Source organism: Stegodyphus dumicola, chromosome 10 (genome assembly GCF_044657685.1).
Source record: "Stegodyphus dumicola isolate Sdum_Otavi_A_Nest chromosome 10, ASM4465768v1".
NCBI classification, from domain to species: domain Eukaryota; kingdom Metazoa; phylum Arthropoda; class Arachnida; order Araneae; family Eresidae; genus Stegodyphus; species Stegodyphus dumicola.
This window is the reverse complement of record NC_140777.1, coordinates 141,007,880-141,032,625: the sequence shown is the minus strand read 5'-3', so window position 1 is coordinate 141,032,625 and position 24,746 is coordinate 141,007,880. Positions and strand designations below refer to the sequence as shown.

General features: G+C 32.4%; 1 protein-coding gene across 7 annotated transcripts in view; it reads right to left on the bottom strand.

Moving 5' to 3' along the window:
- Positions 1–12,805, bottom strand: part of LOC146995116 (putative pre-mRNA-splicing factor ATP-dependent RNA helicase PRP1) — an 84,779-nt gene extending 71,974 nt beyond the window's left edge. For 6 of the 7 annotated variants that reach the window (XR_015043568.1, XR_015043566.1, XR_015043567.1 and 3 more), the window contains exon 1: positions 12,612–12,781. Coding sequence is in view for 3 of the 7 variants with exons in the window: in XM_085825609.1 (XP_085681735.1) it covers positions 12,612–12,664 (53 nt within the window). In the remaining 4 variants the exon portion in view is untranslated. The other variant, XM_085825610.1, reaches the window with a different exon arrangement.
- Between the last annotated feature and the right edge of the window lie 11,941 nt (positions 12,806–24,746).

Below are 24,746 nucleotides of genomic sequence, written 5' to 3'. Positions count from 1 at the left end.
GTATGGGTGTCATTTTAGCTCAAAAAGATGAACGAGACAATGAACATCAAGTATTATACCTCAGTAAGAAGTTTACAGAAACTGAAAAAAAGTACTCTACCACAGAAAAGGAATGCGCTGCCATAATATTTGCTGTAAAGAAACTTCAATGTTATTTAGACGGGTATACTAAATTCCTCATCATGACCGATCATGCCTTAGTTTGGCTCAAAAATAATGTGAGTTTAAATCCACGACTTATGAGATGGGCACTAGTACTACAACCCTACAATTACACGATCGTTCATCGAAGTGGTAAAAACCATAAAAAAGTAGACGCATTAAGTCGTACTCCCTGGTTTGATTAAATAATTTGTTTCTCTATGTAGATAAAAAAAATATTTTGTTCCTTCCTCTCTTCCTCAATGTATCTTATTATGTTATATCTTGTATTTCAATTCTGTATTGTGCCGATAATGTTGTTTTGAAAAAGAAAAAAAAAAAAAACGTAAACTTTAATTTATAAAAATATAAATTAAAGTTTATCTGGAGGGGGGAGAGGTTGCAATATCTCGTTATTTAATAAATAAGTATAATTATTGTTGAAGTGGCAACGCCATATTTGTATCAAACCGTTACTCAGCAACGAGAGATATTGTTAAAAAAAGATTAGTATTCTGAAGATTTTACAGCTAGGAGTTGGATGAAAATTTTGCCACTTAAGAATTGTATAAAATTTGTCTATCACCGTGAACTAGAAATAAAATTTATGTTCTACTAAGAAGATTGTCTGTTTTGTAAATTACTGAAAAATACATTACAGTCTTAATAAATTGGAGGTTCCACCGAGATACTGGAAATTAGGAGTGCAATTATCAATTTCGATGGTGCTGGTCTCCTAATCCCAGAAATTTACTGAATGTTTTAGAACAAGTTTGCTAATACCAATTGCCAAGTTTTTTTTTTTTTTTTTTTTTTTTTTATTTCAAGGAGAAATGGATGTAAGAAGTCTGCCGTTATAAAGCCAGATTTGAAGCGGATCATTCAAAGGTTATCTTCTGTGCTTCTGTAACTTGCGTCCGAGCAAAAACTGTCAAAAGTAGGATACTGCTGATCTCTGAAGATAAGATTAACTTTTGGTTTTCTTAAAAAAGCTTTAATTTTAATACTTTATTTCAGAATTATAGTTTATCATGTAAGATTTTGTTTAAAATAACTGACCCCAAAATTATTCAGCTTAAATTTATAATTGATATTCGTGGTTAAGAAGTATTTTTAAATTATTATTTATGCTTTACTTTTATTTGTATTGAAATTTTATGTTGATAACTGATATGTGTAAGCCATCCCGGCATTTATATATATATATAAAAAAAAAAAAAAGAAAGAAAGAAACTGCTAGCTGAGTTTTTGAATTTGTTGCCAAGCAGGCACGTGAAAATAAATAATAATGTCAAACTGACGTAGAGTGAATTGATTATACTGCAGAATTGGCAAAGTCTAAGTTCTCGCCATCCAGGCGTGTGGTAGATAGTAACGTCATCCCGACATATTACAGATTGTATATTCTAAAAGTTGTATTGCCAAACTGGCAAAAATTGTTTTTGTTATCGCCAACCAGGCGTGGAGATAGATAGTAAAATCGTCAAACTGACGTTGGTAAAATTCCATTGTATTGCCTAACTGGCAAAGGTGTTTATATAGTTATAGCTAACGAGGCTTATGAATAGTGAGTTAAAATGTCAACCCGATGTAGTATTAAATTATTTTGTGCCAACCTGGCAAAGTTGTTTAAATAATTCTCTCCAATTGGTTAGTGTGAATTTCGTATTCGAGAAATTAAATCTTGCCAGAAATTATATATTTTTAATACAAGTACGAGCTTTTAGATTGAATTTCAAAAGGAAGCCTATTAAAAGTAACGTGTCAACATGTCATTCTTAGCTAGGAGTAAAAAACAGGATTTAAAAGTACTAGCAGGAGAGTTAGGTTTAACCGTGAAACCTGAATTTAAGATTGCTCAGTTGCATAAACTGATTACTGAAAGTCCCGATTATGATGAGCAGTTTACTCGAGAACTACTGGCTGCAATTAGAGAAGAAAGGGAACGAAAAGAAGAATGCGAAAGAGAAGAAAGAGAAAAGGAACGCGAAAGAGAAGAAAGAGAAAGAAGAGAAGAACGCGAAAGAGAAAAGGAACGCGAAAGGGAAGAAAGAGAAAAAGAATGCGAAAGAGAAGAAAGAGAAAGAAAAGAAAGAGAAAAGGAACGTGAAAGAGAAGAAAGAGAAAGGGAACGCGAAAGAGAAGAAAGAAAAGAAGAGCTTGAAAGAGAAGAGCGAATTAGAGCCTTTGAGCTACAGAAACTTCAGCTGGAAGCAATGGCTGCCACAGCACAGCCGGCAGAAACTACGCAGTTACCTGAGCAGCCTTTAAAAATCAGAATTCACGATGTCATGCCACGTTTCAACCCTAAAGAAGATGAAATAAGTTTATTCCTGGTGTTATTTGAGCATCAAGCTAAAATAATGAATATACCTGCTGAAAATCAAGTGACTCAACTTATTTCATTACTGCCTCCTGACATCGTTCAGCTTATTGCTAGAGAACCAGAAGAGGAAGCGAAAAAGTATGAATATGTAAAAACTTTACTGTTACAACGATTTAAATTGACTGTGGAAAAATTTCGACAACTATTTAATAAACACCAAAAATCTACTGAAAGTACTTGGTATGATTTCTACTATGAGTTAAAAAATTATTTAGAAGGATGGCTTAAAGGATTAAACATTAAAACTTTTGAACAGCTAAAAGATCTCATGCTGGTTGATCAAATAAAAAAGCGTACTTCTCCTGATTTCAAAGAACATTTTATGGATCAATGGACAACCATCATTTCACCTACTGAAACGGTTAAGAAAATTGAAGATTTTGAAGATGTGAGAAAAACAATAAAATCGAAATTTTCTACCAATCGGACTGAGAAATTTAACAAATGATCATTTAAACCGCGTTATGATAATTTTGTGAAAAAAATAGAGCATCCGCCTCATTTTAAGCATTCTGATAGATGGGATGATTCAAAATACAAGAAAGATCATCAGCAAAGGAATCAGTTCCAAAACAAAAACCAAGAAAATTTATATGACAAAAGATATCGAACACGTTGTTTTGCGTGTGGATCATATGAACATTTTAAGCCTCAGTGTCCTCGCTTAAAACCAAATGAAAAGGTAAATTGCGTATCTTCAAATGATGATTTGTTAGAGACATATACAATTAACGGTTTAGTGAATGGGTATGAAATGCCTATTCTTCGAGACACAGGAGCCACTGTTGATGTTATTTCTCGGAAATACATAGATAACGCAAAAATGACCGGAGAACATGTCTGGGTACAATATCTTTTAAATGACCATTTAGTGTGTCTACCATTAGCGGAAGTTGAAATTAATTGCGAACTTGGTAATATAAAGACAAAGGCAGCTGTTGTTACAAATGATCCCGGAAGATATGTATTGGGTAACAAAACTGCACAATTGTTCAAAAATAAATCATTCTTAAATTTAGAAAAAATAAATGCAGTTTTGACACGATCTCAAGTAAAAGGATCTCCTGAAGATGATCGAAGCAGAGAAATTGAAATTGAGAAACTAGAAGAATTGACGTTTATTAACACTGACGAAGATATTTTACCGCAAGCTGATGAGGAAGACAAGGAAATTAAGAAAGTGATTAATGTTAATTCAAAGGAATTAATTGAATCTCAGCATCAAAGCAGAGATCTAGCATCATTGCTTAACGAGGCTAAAAATGAAAATTTCAGGAAGACAAATGATTTCAAAGTAAAAGAAAACGGATTGTTGGTGAAAAGGAAAATAGATAAAAACGGAAATGAAAGGGAATTAATTGTTATTCCTGAAAAATCTAGAGATCAAATGCAGAACTACACAACTTTGATGCAGAACCAAACAAATAATAGTGCTAAAACTCAGGGTAATTTGGTCAATACTCACCCTTCTAAAAGTCAAGCTTCTGTCAATGCTTCACAGAAATCTGACAAACAATCGCTTCTGTCAATGCTTCACAGAAATCTGACAAACAATCTAAGCGTTCATCTCTTGATGAGAAAACTGAAGTTATTTATATGAAAGTTGACTCACCTTATTTACTCGGTGATTCATCTTCTATGGATAATGTATGTGATTATTCCCCTACAAGTTCCCCAGTTCCTTCTTCTCCCAAAGGCAAAGATGTGTTTGACAGTTTGTTAACAGCAGATCAAAGCACTTCTGATAAAAGAACTCATGAAAGTGCTTCTAAGGCTAAGAAATTAAAAATACGTTCAGGATCTATGCACGCGTCAGAAAACTTAGCAAAGAGGCACAAACATGATGAAGGATACTCAAAGTTGCCACATTCAATGAGAGTTCAAGTAGCAGATAAGAACAAAGATTCATCTCGCAAAGAACAAAAACTACTTGACAAGAAAGAATTGACAAAATTAAAGGATTCTCAGTTACAAGTTCCAGATGAATTGCTAAGTTCTGGAGTTGAGATGCAAGTCAAGGAGAAGTTTTTAAAGAAACTAAACAGACAAGAGCGAGTTACTGAAGAAGCAAAACTGCCACAAAAGCCTTTGGCACACTCACCTGATTTCAATAAGGAGTTTATTTTGCAAATTGATGTTTCAGACTCTGGTATGGGTGTCATTTTAGCTCAAAAAGATGAACGAGACAATGAACATCCAGTATTATACCTCAGTAAGAAGTTTACAGAAACTGAAAAAAAGTACTCTACCACAGAAAAGGAATGCGCTGCAATAATATTTGCTGTAAAGAAACTTCAATGTTATTTAGACGGGCATACTAAATTCCTCATCATGACCGATCATTATCCCTTAGTTTGGCTCAAAAATAATGTGAGTTTAAATCCACGACTTATGATATGGGCACTAGTACTACAACCCTACAATTACACGATCGTTCATCGAAGTGGTAAAAACCATAAAAAAGTAGACGCATTAAGTCGTACTCCCTGGTTTGATTAAATAATTTGTTTCTCTATGTAGATAAAAAAAATATTTTGTTCCTTCCTCTCTTCCTCAATGTATCTTATTATGTTATATCTTGTATTTCAATTCTGTATTGTGCTGATAATGTTGTTTTGAAAAAAAAAAAAAAAAAAACCGTAAACTTTAATTTATAAAAATATAAATTAAAGTTTATCTGGAGGGGGGAGAGGTTGTAATATCTTGTTATTTAATAAATAAGTATAATTATTGTTGAAGTGGCAACGCCATATTTGTATCAAACCGTTACTCAGCAACGAGAGATATTGTTAAAAAAAGATTAGTATTCTGAAGATTTTACAGCTAGGAGTAGGATGAAAATTTTGCCACTTAAGAATTGTATAAAATTTGTCTATCACCGTGAACTAGAAACAAAATTTATGTTCTACTAAGAAGATTGTCTGTTTTGTAAATTACTGCAAAATACATTACAATGGTTACTACCTAGGACTTTAGGAATAATGTGAGAAGTACTCAGTTCCGATTACGCATTATTTTGTGTGAGGGAAATGAGAGATCATGAGATATGTTATGTGACATTAATGGACGAATCACTATTCTTTAATCGGAAAAGGGGGTAAATTTGTAAAAATATCTGCTGTACAGCATTAGTTTCATTCTATGTTCTGTGAAACAGTGTTGTTTAATATTTGGATCCCATGGCCCTATATAAAGTAAATCCGAAATTTTTATTGCGTTTATGCATAATTGAAAAGAATTGCTTAATTGCGGATAAGTATGAATGTCCAACATGTGGGTATGAAATGAGATTGTGTGAAAGGAAGGCTATTACAGATAAGTTTGAATGGCGGTGCAAGAAATCTGGTGAAAATGGACATTTTGTGATCCGCCATGCACTCAAGATTCTGTAGAAGATTAGGTAAGTTAGTATTTTTAATTATTTGAGGATATTATTTTTATGCATAGTTCTAAATGTAAGGAATAAATAAATTACCGTAATTTCCAGAAGAAAGGCCGCATCAGCGTAAATGCCGCACTCGAGCAAAATGGCGGGAAAAAAATTAAAATTACACAGAAATGCCGCAATAGATTCAATTGCGCATGACATCGTCGTGGGCCGTATAGATGCAAAATCTCAACCTAAGTCCTGCTATACGACATACCAGTTAAGAAAAATGCATGAAATGAAACCATAACTCAAAAATAAATTAAAGGTAAGAAATGTATAGCTTCTGTGCCGTTTAGAGACATTTTCAAAAATTTTCCGCACCCTTCTTACTTAAAAACTATCCAACAAATACTTGTACCCAAACTGATGGGATCTGTATTTGGCAGAATGCCAAGAAAAATCCATTCATGCTGAAGGGGAAATACATCAGAGTTCGTTATTGTGAGGCAGGTGGAGTCCTGTCCGCCTTTTAAAAAAATTGCAGAAAAGGCAGGGGGTGGGGAGAGGATGGGTCCTGGAAGATTCATCGAATGGCAGAGGAGTGAGACTATTTAAACTGATGAGAATGTTGATTTGAAAGGGGGAAGAATTTTATTGTTCTGAGATCTCGTTTAGGGTGAATAAGGCATGTAGGTCCATTCAAGGGAAAGAATGTAAACAAAATAACGTTCGCAAAAAGCAATGAGTGGTCTTTTGTGTGGGAACAGCACCAGTCTATGCACAATGACAAGGCCATCCAAACTATGTACAACGACCATCATAGGAAATATTTTATTTTTAGTGCACCTAAACGCTGCATGGGTAGAAACGCCGCACCCGCTGAAAATTTAAGTTTTAAACAGGTAAACGCCGCGGCGTTTCTTCCAGAAATTACGGTAATATGGTATTATTGGAAAATTGTTATTAGCAATGATTTAGTTTAAAGTAATTAGGATTGTAAGCTAATTTTTATTGATTTAATGTATGTGCTTATTTATATTTTAAGTAGTGTTTTTTAATTTAATTATATTTTAATTTAATGATCGTGATTTTGAGAGTTATATGTTTGTAGTATTTTGGAATACGTTTGAGTACAAGTAAATGTGCATGGAAAGAATTTAAGTATTTGACACTAAGTATCTGGAACCATTTTTAATGTTTGCGTTAGAAATTGGTACGTGAGGTTTATAATAGATAATTTAGAGGGAAAAGTTTTTGGATATATTATTTATTTTATACGTGCAAATGTTCATCCTTGGAAAGGGTATATACTTTTTCGCGATCAGGTAATTTCATATATGTCCTTTTTACCGAATTTAAAGATTCACAAAATTTTCATGCATTTTCGTGAAATTTTTCTAATTTATGAGAAAAAAGCAGTGTACATAGATATAGTGAAGAGAAATGCCATTTTTGTGCAATTCTGGGATGTTTTTTTAAGTAAAAATAAGTCGACGTGTACATGGTTTAATTATATTTTAATTAAATGATAGTTATTTTGTGAATTATATGTTTGTAGCAATTTGGTATACGTTTGAGTGGAAGTAAACGTGCATGGAAATAATTTAAATATTTGACACTACGTATTTGTAACCATTTTTAATGTTTTGTTACGAATTCGTTGGTGACATTTATAATAGATAATTTAGAGGTAAAAGTTTTTGGATATTTTATTTATATTATACGTAGAAATGTTCATCCTTGGATAGGGTATATAATTTTTCGCGACCAGGTAATTTCATATATGTGCTTTTTACAGAGTTTAAAGATTCACAAAATGTTCCTGCATTTTCGTGCAAATTTGTGTAATTTATGAGAAAATAGCAGTTTAGATGGATAAAGTCAAGAGTGTGCGCAATACCATTTTTGTGCAATTTTGGGATGTTTTTTTAAGTAAAAATAAGTCGACGTGTACATGGTTACTGTGTATGTGCGATTTTGAAAAACACAGCAAGGAGTTTGCGATTCTGCACTTTTTCCCAATTTTGCAGTTAATATTTGTCATGATTAAGCAGTTTTGTTCCATAAAATTTCTAGCATAAGTGTAATTCGGCTAGTAAAAAAATAGAGGGTTGCTGTAGCAGAGTTGGTCGCCAAATTTTCGCCAAAAAATCGCCAAGTTACCATAATCCAAAGATCAACCGCAATTAACTTCTATGAAGTGTCTCTCTGTCAGTCTCAGAGGATTAGGTTCAGAATCAGGTCGTCCACATTTGAGATTCATTCCAGAATTATATTTTTCAATAAGTCTGTCAACAAGATCAAGTCTGAACTGCAACTGCGTTTTTCTTCCTACTTTCTTACAATAAACGACATATGAGTTCCATATGGCAAAATAAAAAATGTGGGAACTCTCTTTCTAATGACTTCAAAATTTTTCAAATCTTAGTCCATGTGGTCTACTATTTTTGGTTTCTGTTTCATTTCACAGTGGACTTGGATTTGTACCATTTCAGTACAGTGAGTTGTAGACAGTAATGAAAGTTTTTTGTCCATCCACTTCATCACAGTAACTTTTTCTCTCTGAAACGCTATTGACACAAAATTAATTTGTCAGCTAATTCCGGTTAAAAATAGTAATTATTGTTTGTAAGACAGTATCCTTTATGAAGCAAAGGCTGCATCACTGTCATAACAACTTGGGGGAAACCTATAGATTAGAAATCTCTGGGTTCAGAATTGTGTCTTTACTTGTACAGTCAAAAGTCGTTAATCCGGACTCCTCGGGACTTCGGCGATTCCGGATTATCAATTTTTCCGGATTATAGATCATCAGTTTAAATCTGGTAAGATGGCATGCAGAAATTACAAAATTAAAAATATGAAACCGTAATTTATGAAATAAAGAACAATTATGATCTAAAGGGTATCAAAATTTACAAAAGGAAAAAGCTTAATATTTATTTGTTTACTTTATTAAACATTTCCTTCAATGTAAGTTGCTTTGTTTCATGTGATAATACTTTCTCTTTAATTCTATTAAACAGACATAATTTCTTGTTTAGTTACAAAGTTCCGCTGTTCAAGTCCTATAATTGCTGTGTTGAGAATACCGACTAATTTGTCAATCGAAATGTTTTCGTTTTCAATAACCTCTGGGTCACTTTCTTCACTATCTGAAGCGAATTATAATGACGAGGAACTTGATTTAAATCATATCAAAGACTGAGTACATCTAGATAAAATACTACACTTAGTACGGAATTATAAACCAAATAAAAACATCTGCCCTGAAAATAAGGATAGTGCTGACAGATTAACTTCCAATCCGCCGCGTGAAATTGACAAACAGATTTCAGATTTCAAAACATACTTTCGCTTTGTAGATACAAATTAGTAAATATATATCGGAAATTTTATATGACATAATCTTTCTAATCTATCATAATCTAATAATGACGTTTCTGCCACCTCCCTCTGCCGCAGAGCAGCGTGAAATTGATAAACAGATTTCGGATTTCAAAACATACTTTCGCTTTGTAGTAAATATATATCGGAAATTCTATTTGACATAATTGAAAGTTCAAGCTTACTTTTATAAAATTGCTCTAACAGTCTGCAAAAAATAATAAGCTGGATCCAATTCGAAGATTAAGGAACAACGCAATCTGCAACATTAACTGAATTAGATAACTTTAGCTTAGCGTATAACTCCGTTACACATTAAACGCGCATGCGCACAAACATATTCGCAGCCGTAAGGGTCTTACGCGCTCTCGTAAACGCCTGTGCGCATGCGTGAAAGCGACGCATGCGCAGAAAGTTTGTAGCTTTGAGGTCCGGATTATAGATCATTCCGGATTATGGGTGTCCGAATTAACGACTTTTGTCTGTATATATTATTATAGAAAGCACATAACCAGAAATTGACTCACACAGCATGAAACATTTTATTCCAAATCCTGCTCTTTTTTAGAGGAATAAATTGCTTCCACCCTAATCTTCCTTTGAAAAGCATAAGGTTTTCATCCATCATTATATCATGTTCTGGTATCACCATCGAACAAAACTTCTCATTCAGATATTCATAAAGTTTCCATAATTTCACTAATTTGGGACATTTGTGATTTTGAGCATCAAATACTGAATTATCTGAAAAAAAAATGTAAATACTGTTGCAAAAAAAGAGATTGATGAAGAGACATTACTTGAGAAAAAAAAGGTGTGTATGTGAAATGTCTTTTGCTCCAGTACTGATCAGTTCCGGGCTTCTTTATAATTCCCTGGAGCAAAAAATCAGTCAGGAGTCAGGGCAAAAAATATATGCATCTTTTCCACAGTCGTTTCTTCAAAAAATTTACTTCTTGGGAATTTTCCTGCAATGCTCGATTGGATGCACTGTTTCGCATATCTATTTGTTTCTTCTACAATTTTAGTCATCAGAAAAGAATCAATAAAAGTTTCATAAAACTGTAGCTCATCGAAAGTATCATCAAATTGTACATTTATCCATTGTATGGTATCCATGTATTTGTATTGTACGGTATCTATGTACACATCGACCTATTTTCACTTAAAAAGTCAAAGAAAATTGACAAAATTCCAGTTCTTACTCTTGTAAAAAGCGCCACACAAATAAGTGGGCGATTCTGCACTTTAGCAGCGAAATTGTTTCTAAGTGCTTATTAGCTAAAATCACGATCGGAATTTTCCGGAAAATGTCACATTACATGTATCATTATCTCTTATTTCTCTGAGACAAAATAATCTGTGATTCGAACTGTGTACTTCTCAGATTAAAGTCCTAGCTAGTAACCTTTATCGCCTTACCAAAATGTCGCCAAACTACCTGTTACCATATTCTAAAGATTAGCCAAAGTTTCATAAAACTGTAGCTCATTGAAAGTATTATCAAATTGTACATTTATGGCTGGAATACCAGTAAAATTAAACCGGGGACATGGAGGAGGTGGATTTTCCACATCAGTTTCGATAAAATTTCGAGCAGAAATCAAATCTTCATCTGAGATGAACTCACTAAACGAGTCAGCTGAAGAATAACAAGATGGCATGTAGAAATTATAAAATTAAAAATATGAAATAATGAAGTATTTATAATAAAAAGAGTATCAAAATTTACAAAAAAAGATTAATATTTATTTGTTTACCTTATTAAACATTTTTTTTTTTTTTATTTTTTTTTTTTTTTTTTTTTTATGTAAGTTACTTTATTTTTTGTGCTAATACTTTCTCTTTAATTCTGTAGACAGACATAATGTCTTGTTTAGTTACATTGCTGAAGTCCTGTAACTGCTGTTTCAAAAATTCTGACTAACTTGTCAATCGAAATTTTCTCGTTTTCAGTAACTTCTCTGTCACTTTTTTCACTATCGGTAGCGGTATTTTCTGGAACTAGAACCATACTACAGATTTTGCCATTCATTAATTGATTGATGATTGAGAACCATTGTCATCACTATGAAAAACTTCCTTTATATCATCTTCATTTATTACTGCTTCTCCACATTTCTTAACAAATTCCATTAATTGGAAAATTTCACCTTCATTTTGCCACATCCGAACACCTTTAAAATTAGTGGCTGTCATCATCAAATTTAGCTATCGTTCACTATACATGCATCATGAGCTTGGCAACTAACAAGTTATTCCGTTAAATTTTATCTTGCTTCTATGGCACAGCAAGACAATTAAGCCTCAATTGTATTAGTTTAGTTATTTATTATACTTATGTCTATTTCTCGCACATGCTTAAGGCTTATCAAAGTTCTGATTAAATAAATTCCCACATATACTTAAGCCTTATTGAGGGCTGGCGCTAGATAACTTACCACCTGATGCAGTCTCTGTAGCTCCTACATTCTGCAACTCCATGAAGTCATTAAGTGCTATAGTGCTGGTTCTGGGTTTATGTGAATAACAAATCGGTTATTCTTAATTCAAATAGAACTAAATGTAATCTTTGAGTCTATGAGTATCGTGAACTTCAACTTTGGATCTATGAGTCAATCGTATCAAATATATTTTTAGCATATACAAAGAAAGTTTTGGTAAATGTTTCCTCGTCAACATTTCTTAGCGCATTTAACACATAACATAAAATTTTAATTTCATGCACATTAATTACATATTTTTTCACAATTAACTAACTATATTCCCATATTTAAAATCCTCACTTCAAAAAAAATTTATATATATATATATATTTTCATTAAAATTTCTCTGACTATTATCCCTCTGCCATAAACTATATATCTTTTTCATTACTATGAAAATTTAACTTAATTTCAAAAAAAGTTTTTATTTTTTAAAGGAACAGAAAACCTTTGTCCACTAATCGAAATTTAAAGAAAGCTTACTATATTTAGAAAAAATTAACCATTTCTAGAAGTTATTTTATCATTTATATTTCGACAACGAATCGTCATTATTATGACCTATGACAACACTATAGGTAAAACATGCTTCACAAACAACAGAAAAATATAAAACAGTAAATGCATCAAGCGTTTGAACAAGATTATTTATCAAAATTATCAATATTTTCATCACTTTAATGTAGTATCAAGATACTTCATATTTTTGATATTTCGCATTTTTGGTATAAAAACGTATTAGCAATCTCACAACTTAAAACTAAATTTGGTCCGAAAATTACACAATTTTAAGCGTTAAGCCTAGCAGTTTACTAGAAAGTTACTTGAAAATGTTACTTACTTCCTAACAACATGAGAATCTTCTAAGTCAATTCTTGTCTTTTTTCGTGACATTTTATTAACTTAAAGAGTCCTATTCAGCAATAAATATATTAATTATTTAAAGATTAAAACGCACAATTTCACAAAATACACCAAATAAAAATAACGAAACAACGCTCTACCACAGTAACTTACACAACAAACGGCAAGACCTGATGGCTGACTGATGCATCAAAATACTGACGACAAAGTTTCTGAACGTTGAACCCAGATGTCGCAACTCACGTACAGACGCAAAAATGGTATGAAATAAAATACCAAAATTCCATTCATTTTTCGGATTTAATTTAAAGAGATAAGACTTTTTTGAATGATTAATTCCTTCATATCAATTAAAATGTCGGTATATTCTTGGGAGAACAAATTTGACGCAAAAAAAGGGTTTGGTTTGGTTTATTTAATTATGGCAAAGCACACTAGGGCTATCTGCCTAAGAGGAGGGATGCCTTCGTGGAGGACTTTCTAAGGGAAACTTGCTCGTATACACGTTACACATAAGGAAAACCACAAAAACGCCCATGCAGCCAGCCCGTTCGCGGGATTCGAACCTCGGACCGAACTAGCAATGTTCAGCGACTTTACCGCTTGGTCGCTGGTGGGCCAACGAAAAAAAAGGGGGGAACAGCTTATTATGGTAACAAGCGTCTAGCCCCTCAGGTGCTAGTTCCCCCTGGTTCTTCCCTGAACATCTGCGCAGATTACTACGCATATCGTCATTTTCCTGAAGGTGCCCCGTATTTACTGTTATTTACTCTGCTCTTTGCAGCAAGCGTCTAGCCCCTCATATTCAAGGTCCGTTCTTTCTACGGACCTTGACTTTGCAGAAACGAAAAAAAAAAAAAAAAAAAAAATCTGAAATGCTTCAGATTTTAAATTACGTCCAAAGGGGCGTTTTTAGTCCAAAAGGATTTGAATCCCGAAGGACTATTAGTTCGTTTTGGCATTTTGCGTCGGGCTCATAAATGTCGGTTCACTTTTCAAAATGTTGCCACAAAATGTTAGAGTCCTGCATTATATTTGAAGAAATTAAATAATGAAAAATCTGCATAAATGTATGTATATTTCTCGTATCGTGATAAAACAACGGTACATAGAGTCATCGAATTTTGAATAACGTAATCCTCCAACGAATATGAGCATGTGGAAGAAAATTTAAAGTTTGAAATTTGAAATTTGTTTTATGATCGATTTCCTATTTTTTAAAACTTTGACGAATTTTTGATTAACAAACTCAAAGATTTCAAAGCGAGCAATGGCAACGTTGTGCAGAAAAAACATTTTTATCTCCAGCGCGTGAGTCTCTGTATCGGAAATTCTAAAGATATGCTCGTTTTAAAACTATTTTGCGATATTGCTGTTGCACTGGATCTTATGGTTTAAGTGCGAGGAACATGATATTTAATAAAGAAAGGTAACACACCACAAAATGTTAAAAAACGCCCCTTTGGACGTAATTTAAAATCTGAAACATTTCAGATTTTGTTTTTCTTTTTTTTTTTTTTTTTAACATTTTGTGTGTTACTTTTCTTTATTAAATATCATGTTCCTCGCACTTAAACCATAAGATCCAGTGCAACAGCAATATCGCAAAATAGTTTTAAAACGAGCATATCTTTAGAATTTCCGATACAGAGACTCACGCGCTGGAGATAAAAATGTTTTTTCTGCACAACGTTGCCATTGCTCGCTTTGAAATCCTTGAGTTTGTTAATCAAAAATTCGTCAAAGTTTTAAAAAATAGGAAATCGATCATAAAACAAATTTCAAATTTCAAATTTGGTCTTCCACATGCTCATATTCGTTGGAGGATTACGTTATTCAAAATTCGATGACTCTATGTACCGTTGTTTTATCACAATACGAGAAATATACATACATTTATGCAGATTTTTCATTATTTAATTTCTTCAAATATAATGAAGGACTCTAACATTTTGTGGCAACAGTTGGAAAAGTGAACCGACATTTATGAGTCCGACGCAAAATGCCAAAACGAAACTAATAGTCCTTCGGGATTCAAATCCCTTTGGACTAAAAAAAAAAAAAAAAAAACAGAAATATTAAAATTAATTATTACATATAACAAAATTACAATGAAATAATCAATATCCCTTAATACAAATACTAATTATCCTAATAAATAAATTAACCAACTTCCCGTTGGCGTATTTTTACTTCCTTCATAGGAAACGCCACCCGCGACTAAATTTGGCGATTTATTGGGTCTTGGCGAAATTGTGACACCAAGCGCATGCGCAAAAGGAAATAATGCTGTCGGTTTATGTTTCAAATTTGTGATGGCCGCGAGAATCTCAAAGGAAGTGTAAAATGAACTTTATAAAATTTTATTTGATGGATATTCCTACGAAGTAGTGTCTTCCATATGTGTCAACATGCAAGACTAAATAAGAAATAGGCTAGTTTCAGAAATAAAGAATGTTTAGCTGCTTTGCATGTCAGAATTTTAAAAAATAATAAGTATACAAAATGTCGTGATGAGTATGTAAAAAAGAATCTGTGCACTTCGATTAAAATTTCATTTCGGCATACGCATCGATGTGATGTTGCTGAAGCGTGGAATTGCTTGCGCCCAATTGATTCGGTGAAAGAAGTGTTCATCAACTACTTTCGTGCCGGTAAAATAACAATTAATAATATAATATTTTTATTCTGCTATACATCCACAGAATTCACTGTTAGTAAATACCGTCAAAATGGTGACGATAAAGGCAGTCTCATAAACGTGTATCTGAACATAGAATTGTTCTACCTAATGAGCAATATGTTTATTACTTTTCGTGATATTCAGTATCTCATATTTCGTACAATGAATTTTACTTAAGATATCGGCATTATTTTAATTGACCTAGTTAAGAAGCTTTGAAGACATTTTCTGCAACAGCTGAAAGCACATTAGATTGCAATTGCTTAGAATTATCCATTACATTATGGAATAATGAATAAATTTATAATTTCTATATGTATATTGAAATGACAACTTCAGAATATAAAATTATTCAGACACTATAGAAGGAGAAATCACTTAACTAATTGATTATTGAATAATAAATTAATTGAATGTTGAAGCAATTAATAACACATAGTAAATTTTGATTTATTTAAATTCTAAATATAATTACAGACTCCTCTGATAGTAACATCAAAAACGTCTACGAAATCATTGGCCAAGAGTGCACTTGATTATGTCTGTCATAAGTTTAAACCTTGGACACATTATAAGTGACGATATGAATTTGCCCAGCTCTATCTCATTGTGAAACAATGACCAGGAGATAGATCCAAAGATCATCTACCCCTCTTCCGTTCCCATTAACTCTTGAGGACTTATTTTTCCATGCTATATACCAGGGCTTAATTTATAAAATTAGAAGTGCTGGAGTCCTATGGAAGACTGTGACGAAGGAAAGAAAAAAAAATTCAACTAGCTAATAATTAGATAATAAATTTTAATTTATTAATTTGATTAAATTAACTAAATTAAGAAAAATTTAAAGGTAATGAGAAACTTAATAAATTATTAAATTAATTTGAACCAATGATTTCGTAGTTAAATAGGAAAAAAGTATCGGACCTCGTCTTATGTGTGTCATTGTCCGGAATGACAATTCCACTTAGATGCTAAGAAGCAGCTCAGCTAATCTCCGTCTGAGTTAACCCTGATTATACATTAAAATGTACTATTCCAAGGGATAACAAGTATCACTCTTTTTTTGCAGCACCCCAAGGAAAAAAGATAAAACGATTAAAGCTCCACTAAGGAAAAAAGTGAGAATTCTAGAAAGATTATGAGGGTATGGAAAGCAATTTAAATGAAAAGTGTAGCTTTGAAGATAAAGCGGGAAGATAAGTTTGATAAGACCCTTGATAAGTTTGTCTCCTGCCTACTCAACAGTCATTCACTTATGCATTTTTAAAAAAAATGTTTGGATTAATTTTAATTTGCTAAATTAGTGAATTTATTTTCATGGATTGGTTTTGCACTTGATTTGCTTATGCTTCTGAATTTAAATGATATTGTAGATTAGTTAGAGAATTAAATCTTTTATATGTTTGCACATTTCTTTAAAAATTAATTTTTTTTTCTTTAAATTTGCTTTTTTACTTTTATACGTGTTTGTTATAATTTTAATTTAAATTTGTTTAAATTTAAATTTAATTCCTTGCAGCAATGGCGCAAAGAATATTTAATTAAATTTGTATTTAAATTAAATTTGTTTAATTAAATTCAATTTATTCTTATGATACATATATATATATATATATATCAGTTTTGAATAATAAAATTGATAGATTAATGGCATCCATAAAACGGATATATAATCCATCTATCAAATATCGGATTTGTAACGCAACTTAAATAAGTTTTTCCTTGTCTACATAAATATTAAAAAATCTTCTTAGATAGCAGAATGGTTTTAGCTTTCCAATTTACCGTTTTAGGTAAACAGTTCTAATTTAATTTAAAAAATTCTCTTTATTAAATCCAAAAATTGGATTTCTTAAGTGGTTCTAAATTTACACTAATATTATTGCAATACATGCTGTATTAAGCCTTCCATTTTTAGTCATTGAAGTTATTTTAAGGTTATTTACATTATTATTCTTACAAATTCCATATTTTAACACTAGAAACGTTTAAATATTTATTCTTTTCTCCAGTTACTCTACTTGATGTACTTTGGCATGCATTTAATTTCTAATACATATTTAATAAATAAATTGATAATTATGAGCATCTGTACAATTTTCATAATTAACAAAAAAATTCGAACTTCTTTATATTAATATCTTGGGATTTTCAGTTCCCTTTTAATCCATTCCTTTTTCACATATTGTTGCACTGTATTCAAGTTTTCATGTAAGTAGAATTTATATATTTTGTATTGTATTTATGCCAATTTAAATGATAATTTTTACAAATTCTTGCATTAACAGAACAGTTAACATAAGATGTTTTTTTTAACACCTTAGTAAAGCTTAAACTTCAGCATGCAGCTTATTTTCTAACCTAGTTTCAGGCTGAATTATTTGTAAAATTAATTATTTGAAATTATTTGTTTACAAAGATGGTCGCTAAATCACACTAATAATATTTCTAACTGTTGTAATTAATAATGCAACGAGTTCATGTGATTTATAATATAATTCATTTATAATTTTTTCAGCAGTATTGAAATTAATAGCAGATATTGATAATGTTATACATATAGATTGCAATGATTTAGTTTGCCATTGCCTTCTTCACTGATGCTTTTATGCTACATTCCTAATATTTCATAATGCTATACAGATAAGTTTAACTCATTCACTAAACATGTAAATCTCTAATTTAGCCCACTTTTGTTCTTATCTGTGCTGTATCTTCTATTTTCCTTAATATATTGTTCAGCCTAATTTCAAAAGGTCTTATGATCAAGCGGAAAAGTTACTAAACATTAGTAGTTCGACCTGAGTTTCTAATCCCTGAGATCTCCCAGCTCTTTTTTTTTTTTTTTTTTTTTTTTTTTTTTTTTTTTTTTGGTACTTATTTACTGTGTAAAAATGTATCGTAAAAATTTCAGTTCATGAAGTGAAAAGACTTTCTTAATTTATTCTTTAAAAATATTGCAAACATTTTCACCTTGGCATACCTTTTTACAAATCTCTATCATAAGAAAAAATAAGGAAAGAAATTAATTCGTTTTCGTGTTTGATTCCTCGGTGGAAATTACATGCAATTTTTTCCGAAAGCATACAGTTTATCTGGATATCAATAAATTAAGGATTATTTCTCCATCTAATTTTCTTAACATTGTAGTATTGTGTGGCCCCAACTTGTCAGCAATTGTGGTAGTGACTGCTATGAACTGTAAATTTACACAAACACGTAAGAAGGGATTAAAGCCCTTTTATTCCACTTTAGAAATAACAGCAGCGTTCACTTGACGCTCACAAACTACGCCGACCCGGCGGTTTAACAAAAACAGAAATGTGAAACTAAAAATTAATGACAGGATGAATAAACAACTAGATCACTACCTACGAGGCTCTGAAATCGTAACTAACTTAACCGCATTCTAAAATACAGCTGAGATTCAGCGAGCTTACTGATTAAACAGTTGAAAGATTCAGCGAACTGCCGAGATAGGCACACAGGCCGAAACGCGCGGTTCTTAAATTTCTACCTAGCAACCTTCACGTTCGCGATTCAAGAAGCACACTTACAATCTCGTTTCCCTTCTATTTAAACTCAACTTACTTCTGCTAAAAATTTGATTATACTGCGCGTTCTACTACAATTTACATACTCTGGCATTGGCAGTTCTAGGGGAAAGTAAAGGCTTGACAGGAAAGATAGCTTAAAATAAATGTTAGTTAAAATAAATATAAACCCTACAACATGTTTATTTCAGAATTCTTTTTCACTCTGTAACTCTTAACTCTTTGAGTTTTCTAAAATCATTCAATTTCTCTAGCCATGGCAACTTTGCATACCTTCTGACAAGTAGTTATATTTTTGACCACTGTATTTTAATTCCTGTTGACCATCAGTACACTATTCACTTGTTTCACAAGTGCAAATATTTATTTTATACGCAAATCTACGTAAAATAGAATAAAACATCAGTTATGCGGAGCTCCTGATCGATTGCTTGTTTTAGATTGAATGAAATTAAGCTTAATGTTACTGTTAATTAGTTTGTTATTAATTTAATAATACATTTCTAATTAATTATATGTTCAGATATTTCCAAGTATATTACAGAAACTTTTGCATCCCAATTTTTAATTTTTGGTTAAAAAAATAAACTTTTATTTATTGAGAGGCCTGATTGATTACATTAATTTGCATTACTGTTTATCTAATTCTTTTCTTCTAGATAAATTTTAGAAAAAACTTCTTAGCATAATAATTTAAATTTATTTACAATTTATACATCAGTGTTCCAAACGGATAGTAATGTTGTTACAATAGATTTCATGCTAAGCTTTTTATAAATTTAACTATTAATTTCTGCAAACATTTACATGATTACTTTAATTAACAAAAACATTTTTAACACACTTTGATATGGAATAATCTTTTGCACGCCAATGAACTCTATTAAATTTTTCAGTCTAGTTCAGACATCTTGACTATTATTGATGTAATTTATAAAAAATATAATTGGTATGCTTTGTAATTATTTAATTTATGATATTATTGTAATAAATGAAAGGTGTTTGTAATGCTAATATGTATGTTTATCAATACCTTTTATTTTCTTTGTTAGCTCTCGCATTTATTACTGTTATTCAAGTAATTAGCCTGCTTGTTAGACATTTTTTACTTGTTCTTGTGATATGTAATTCTATTTCTTTATTTTTATTTTCCTCTTGGCTACAATTGGCTTCGAAAAGTTAAATTGTAACCCTGTAGGCAACATGGGGAAGAAATTCTGATGCGCGCAGTTGGACTATAGCAGGACCCGAGTGGATTTTCATTCGAGCAGTTGGAGTACACCCCTCCCCCAAAAGGAACAGACACGACAGAACCAGTACGGTTGCTGCCAAGCCTGAACCAACCTTAGACTGAACTAATCCTGTGAAGTCAAATTATGTGGCCCCCGTGGTTGAGATTGCCTAAGTACAGATCCTAGCCAGTAGTTCCCAGGAATTACCTAAGTCAACCCTCGGGGGGGGGGAGAATTACTAACAGAGTTGGCCTTTATTTAAGTTCGGCTTGCGAATACTAGCAACCACGTAACAATACAGCCGAATAACAGAAAGTTTAAACTGGCAGCAGTAACCTGGCCGAAAGTCAGAACACGCTGTGCTATGCTCTTCTACTGAACTGACCAGACTTCAGCTTAAATACTCGTTTCTACCTTATTTACATAAATAAAAATCCTGAAAACTCATTCTGGAAGAGAATAATAGGTGGGAACTTTGGTACCAGAAGATTGTATCCTGATTTGCTCCGTAAGTATTATCTTTGATTTTTCTGATGCAATCTCTCTCAATCACGAATGTCTGCTAAAGAACCTCCCGATAAGCGACCGACGATGGATATTACCATGAATGAAACGATGGACTCACCGCTTAACTGAAAAATGAGTAAACGTGAACAGGAATTTATTTTTAACTTGACTGTTGAAAGCTTTCATAACGAATACGGACCAAAGAAACTTATAGGTCCAGACGACCCCATGTTTAAGCAATTTCTTGCTGCCTAAACTGAGGAATTTCTTGAACATAGGCATAAAACAAAATTACGTAAATTAAAGGAAGCTGTTAAAGAACAAGAAAAAATCGAACAAAATGAAAAACTTAAGAAAATATTCCCTAGCCTAATGAAAGGTATTGCCGAAACAAGTAAGAGAGCAGAATCTACCGAAAGTAGTTCAGATTGGACACTCCCCCGAAAAACAGCAAAAATTACCGAAAATGATTCCGCAAAATTAGAAATCTCACAGTAAAAAAATTTAGTAGTTTACCTTCCGAAATATCGATTGAAAACCGCACTGAAATCATCCCCAATACCGAAAGAAGCAAGATACAGCTGATAGCCATTACTCAGGAGAATCTTAATTGGTTAGAGTTATATAGCATTTTAAGTTACATCTGCATTGCTGAATATGAATCCCAACTTAGAAGAAACTCCATATTTATTTTTCCGAAAAATACCGAAGATCATAGGAATATTACGTTTCGATCAACTAGAAAGAAGTTATACTTACTTATTTGATCAAGAAAGAACCATCAAAGCCGTTCTTAAGAACATCCCAGAAGTCATCCCAGAAGAAGAAATTTTCCAAACTTTAACGAACAGAAAATTCCCTGTAAGGAAAGTAAAACAGTTTACACGAAAATCCGGAGATACCTACGAAAAATTATCTCTTTATTTTATTGAATTAGAAAATACACCAGAAGAAAACGATATCTTTAGTTAACTGTATTCATACAAAACTGCAGCATAAGCATTTTTGTTTTTATACAATACTGTGTTCTAAAATCTCCAGACTCCTCTTCCCCTTAAAAAAAATTATTATAATAACTACTTGTTTTCAATACTGGAATTTTTTTTTACAGATGCGAATATTCAGGACACTTCAATAAAAATTAATTTCAGGGAATAGATGGCTTACAACGTGCAAGTTACACAAGTTTGCATGGAAGATGAAAAACTAAAATGAAGGAATGAAAAGAAATTTAAAAAAAAAAGTATTAAATTTTCAATAGAAAAGACTTAATTTTTTAAAATATTGTTTTCCACCTTTCCAAAAAAAATACATGCGATTAACGAAGAATGAACGTAAAGTCTACGATTTTCCATTTAGAAAAGTAAGATCAGGAAAAGTCGTCTTTCCTCAGCAAACAGACGGCGGGAAAGTACTTCGAAGGTTATGTGACACTTTGAAGTCGTAAAGCTTTTGTTCCTTTACAGTTTTGAATAGTCTTCCGTATTCAGTTCCACTTTCCCTTTAGCTTTCAAGCTTAATGTCACTAAAGAAGAAAAAGCTCTTTCATTTCGGACCGAGCCAATCTGAAAGCGTAATGATTAAAAGAAAATTGTACTATGATTCTAAACTAATGAGTGGACTGTATAGCAAAAGAAATAACTAATTTATTGACGGTAATTAACTATTCAGATCTAATACATGCTCTGGCATGTTGCTTAGCCGAATCCAGATGGCCAAGGAGATTTTCTCTTCTTATACAATAGGTGGCGCTGTATTCTAACTTAACATATTCAAGAACAACTAATTCTACAATACAATATGAAAGCTAATAGATAATCTTTCATGATGAACATAATATAAAATTATACAAACATTCAAGAACATTAACATTCACTATGCTACAATTTAACTTACTCTTTAAATAGTTCCATTTTAATATAAAGCACAATTTCAAATAAGAACACAATAATGTAAGCTAAGCATTATTATCCTGGGTAGGTAATAAACAAATTTTACTAATACATCGAATATACACACCATTTGATGTTTTCACTTTAACAACTCTGGCCTTATTATCTGTACCAGGTAAAACTTCTAGAATTCTAGCTAAAGACCATTTAAATGGGGAATATTATCTTCCTTTAACACAACTAACATACCTGCCTTTAAATTTTCTTTATTAATAAATCATTTGGTGCGTTGTTGGAGATGATTTAAATAATCAGTTTGCCAAAAGTCTATTATCTGTAAGATGCGACAAATCTGGTTCAGGATATGAAGTAATGGAATGTCCAATTAAAACGTGACCCGGCGTTAAGGCTTCAAAGTCATTCGCATCTGTTGATAAAGGTAAAATTGGACGAGAATTGAGAATACCTTCAATCTGTGTGACAACAGTCCAAAATTTTTCTAAAGTTAATTTATAACTGCTGATTATATGTTTAAAATGATATCTAAATGACTTTATACCTGCTTCCCATAAACCACAAAAATTTGGTGCTCTAGGTGAAATTAGTTTCCAATTTATACCTTCAGATGTTAAGAAATTTGCTATGTCAGAATTAGATGTAAGGACTAAGCTATACAATTTTTTCAGTTCTGATTTTGCACCAACCATAATAGTACCGTTATCTGACATTATAGTATTACATTTTCCACGTCTAGCAATAAATCTTTTAATAGTAGCAAGTAATGAATCTGTGGTTAAATCAGTTACTACCTCTAAATGTACTGCTTTAGTAGCTAAACATATGAATATAGCAACGTACACTTTTGTATAATTACCCTTTCTCTGATTTTTATACTTAATGAGGAATGGACCAGAAAAATCGAGTCCACACGTATTAAATACAAACCCTTGGTTAACTCTCTCACCAGGTAAATTTCCCATAAGTTGTTCACATACAGTTGGTTTAACCTTAAAACATGTTACACATTCATGTACAACCTTTCGAGCTATATCTCGACCATTAATAACCCAAAATTTACTACGAACCTGATGCAATAGTGCTTGAGCACCAAGATGTAAATATTCAACATGGTAATACTGAAAAATTAATCTAGTAAATACATGATCTTTTTGCATTACATTGTAAGGATCTTAAGTTTTACTAACGTTTATTTTATTTTAAATCTTTACTATCACTTCTTATTTTCTACTTCCGGCCAGAATTATATGCGTTAAGGTTTTTATGCAAAGTCTGTCTGGCGAACGCCAAGTATTTAAGTTGTGGCTTTTTGCCAAGCGAGAGAGAGGAAGCAGTGAGTCGAAGCAGGCCGCTTACCTTAGAAGTTACGCACTTGCTGGTTGCCTTCCAGGCCAGAGGTTTTAATCCTCTTGATAATTTTTAAACGTATTGTTCACAGTTCTCTGTACTACATACGCTTCCTGTTAATATAAGGCCAATCTTCCACGTTTATTATTTTAAAGTTAAATTAGAGTTTAGTTCTATTTTTATATTTTACGTTAGACCCCAAGTAGCGGGTCGGTGTATTCCGAAGTACGGAAGTTATTGTAAATAGAGAAATTAAGGGTTTTATATACCCTTCTTGTGTATCCTGTCTACTTCCCACAATTAGTGAACATAGCTTTAGTTAGCTCTCTGTTCCGAGTCAGGTCCTTGCATGTTCCCGAAGAAGGTAAGAGAAGGAACATTGACCCTGATAGTGGCGCCCAACGAAGAAGAATAACCATGGCCGAGTTTCAAGAAGAACCTGTGCTGCCTGCAGAAACGGCTCAGAATCCAGAAATGCCAGCTGCCGCCCAGGAAGGATTTGGTTACATCGTCCAGACCATGCGCGCTTCGATGAAACCAGAAGCAACATTTAATGGAAACTCACCGGTAACCAGTTTTTTGGAAAAATTGGATGACCACTTCATGCTCTACCCCGTGCATGAATTTCAAAAAGTTACCTTAGCTACCAGCGCTTTGAGGGGCCAAGCGCTTAACTGGTTCAAATGTATAGGCAGAAGTCTCTTGGGTCAAGCAGGAAGTCCCACCTATACTTACGAGAATTTCAAGACTGCCCTACTAAAAGCCTTCCCTGTTGTAAGGGATCGTGCGAAATTAGAAACGGAACTTTTTAGTATATATCAACAAAGAATCGAAAACCTCTCAAGCTTTATTTTAAGAAAACTTCACGTCTTCAAG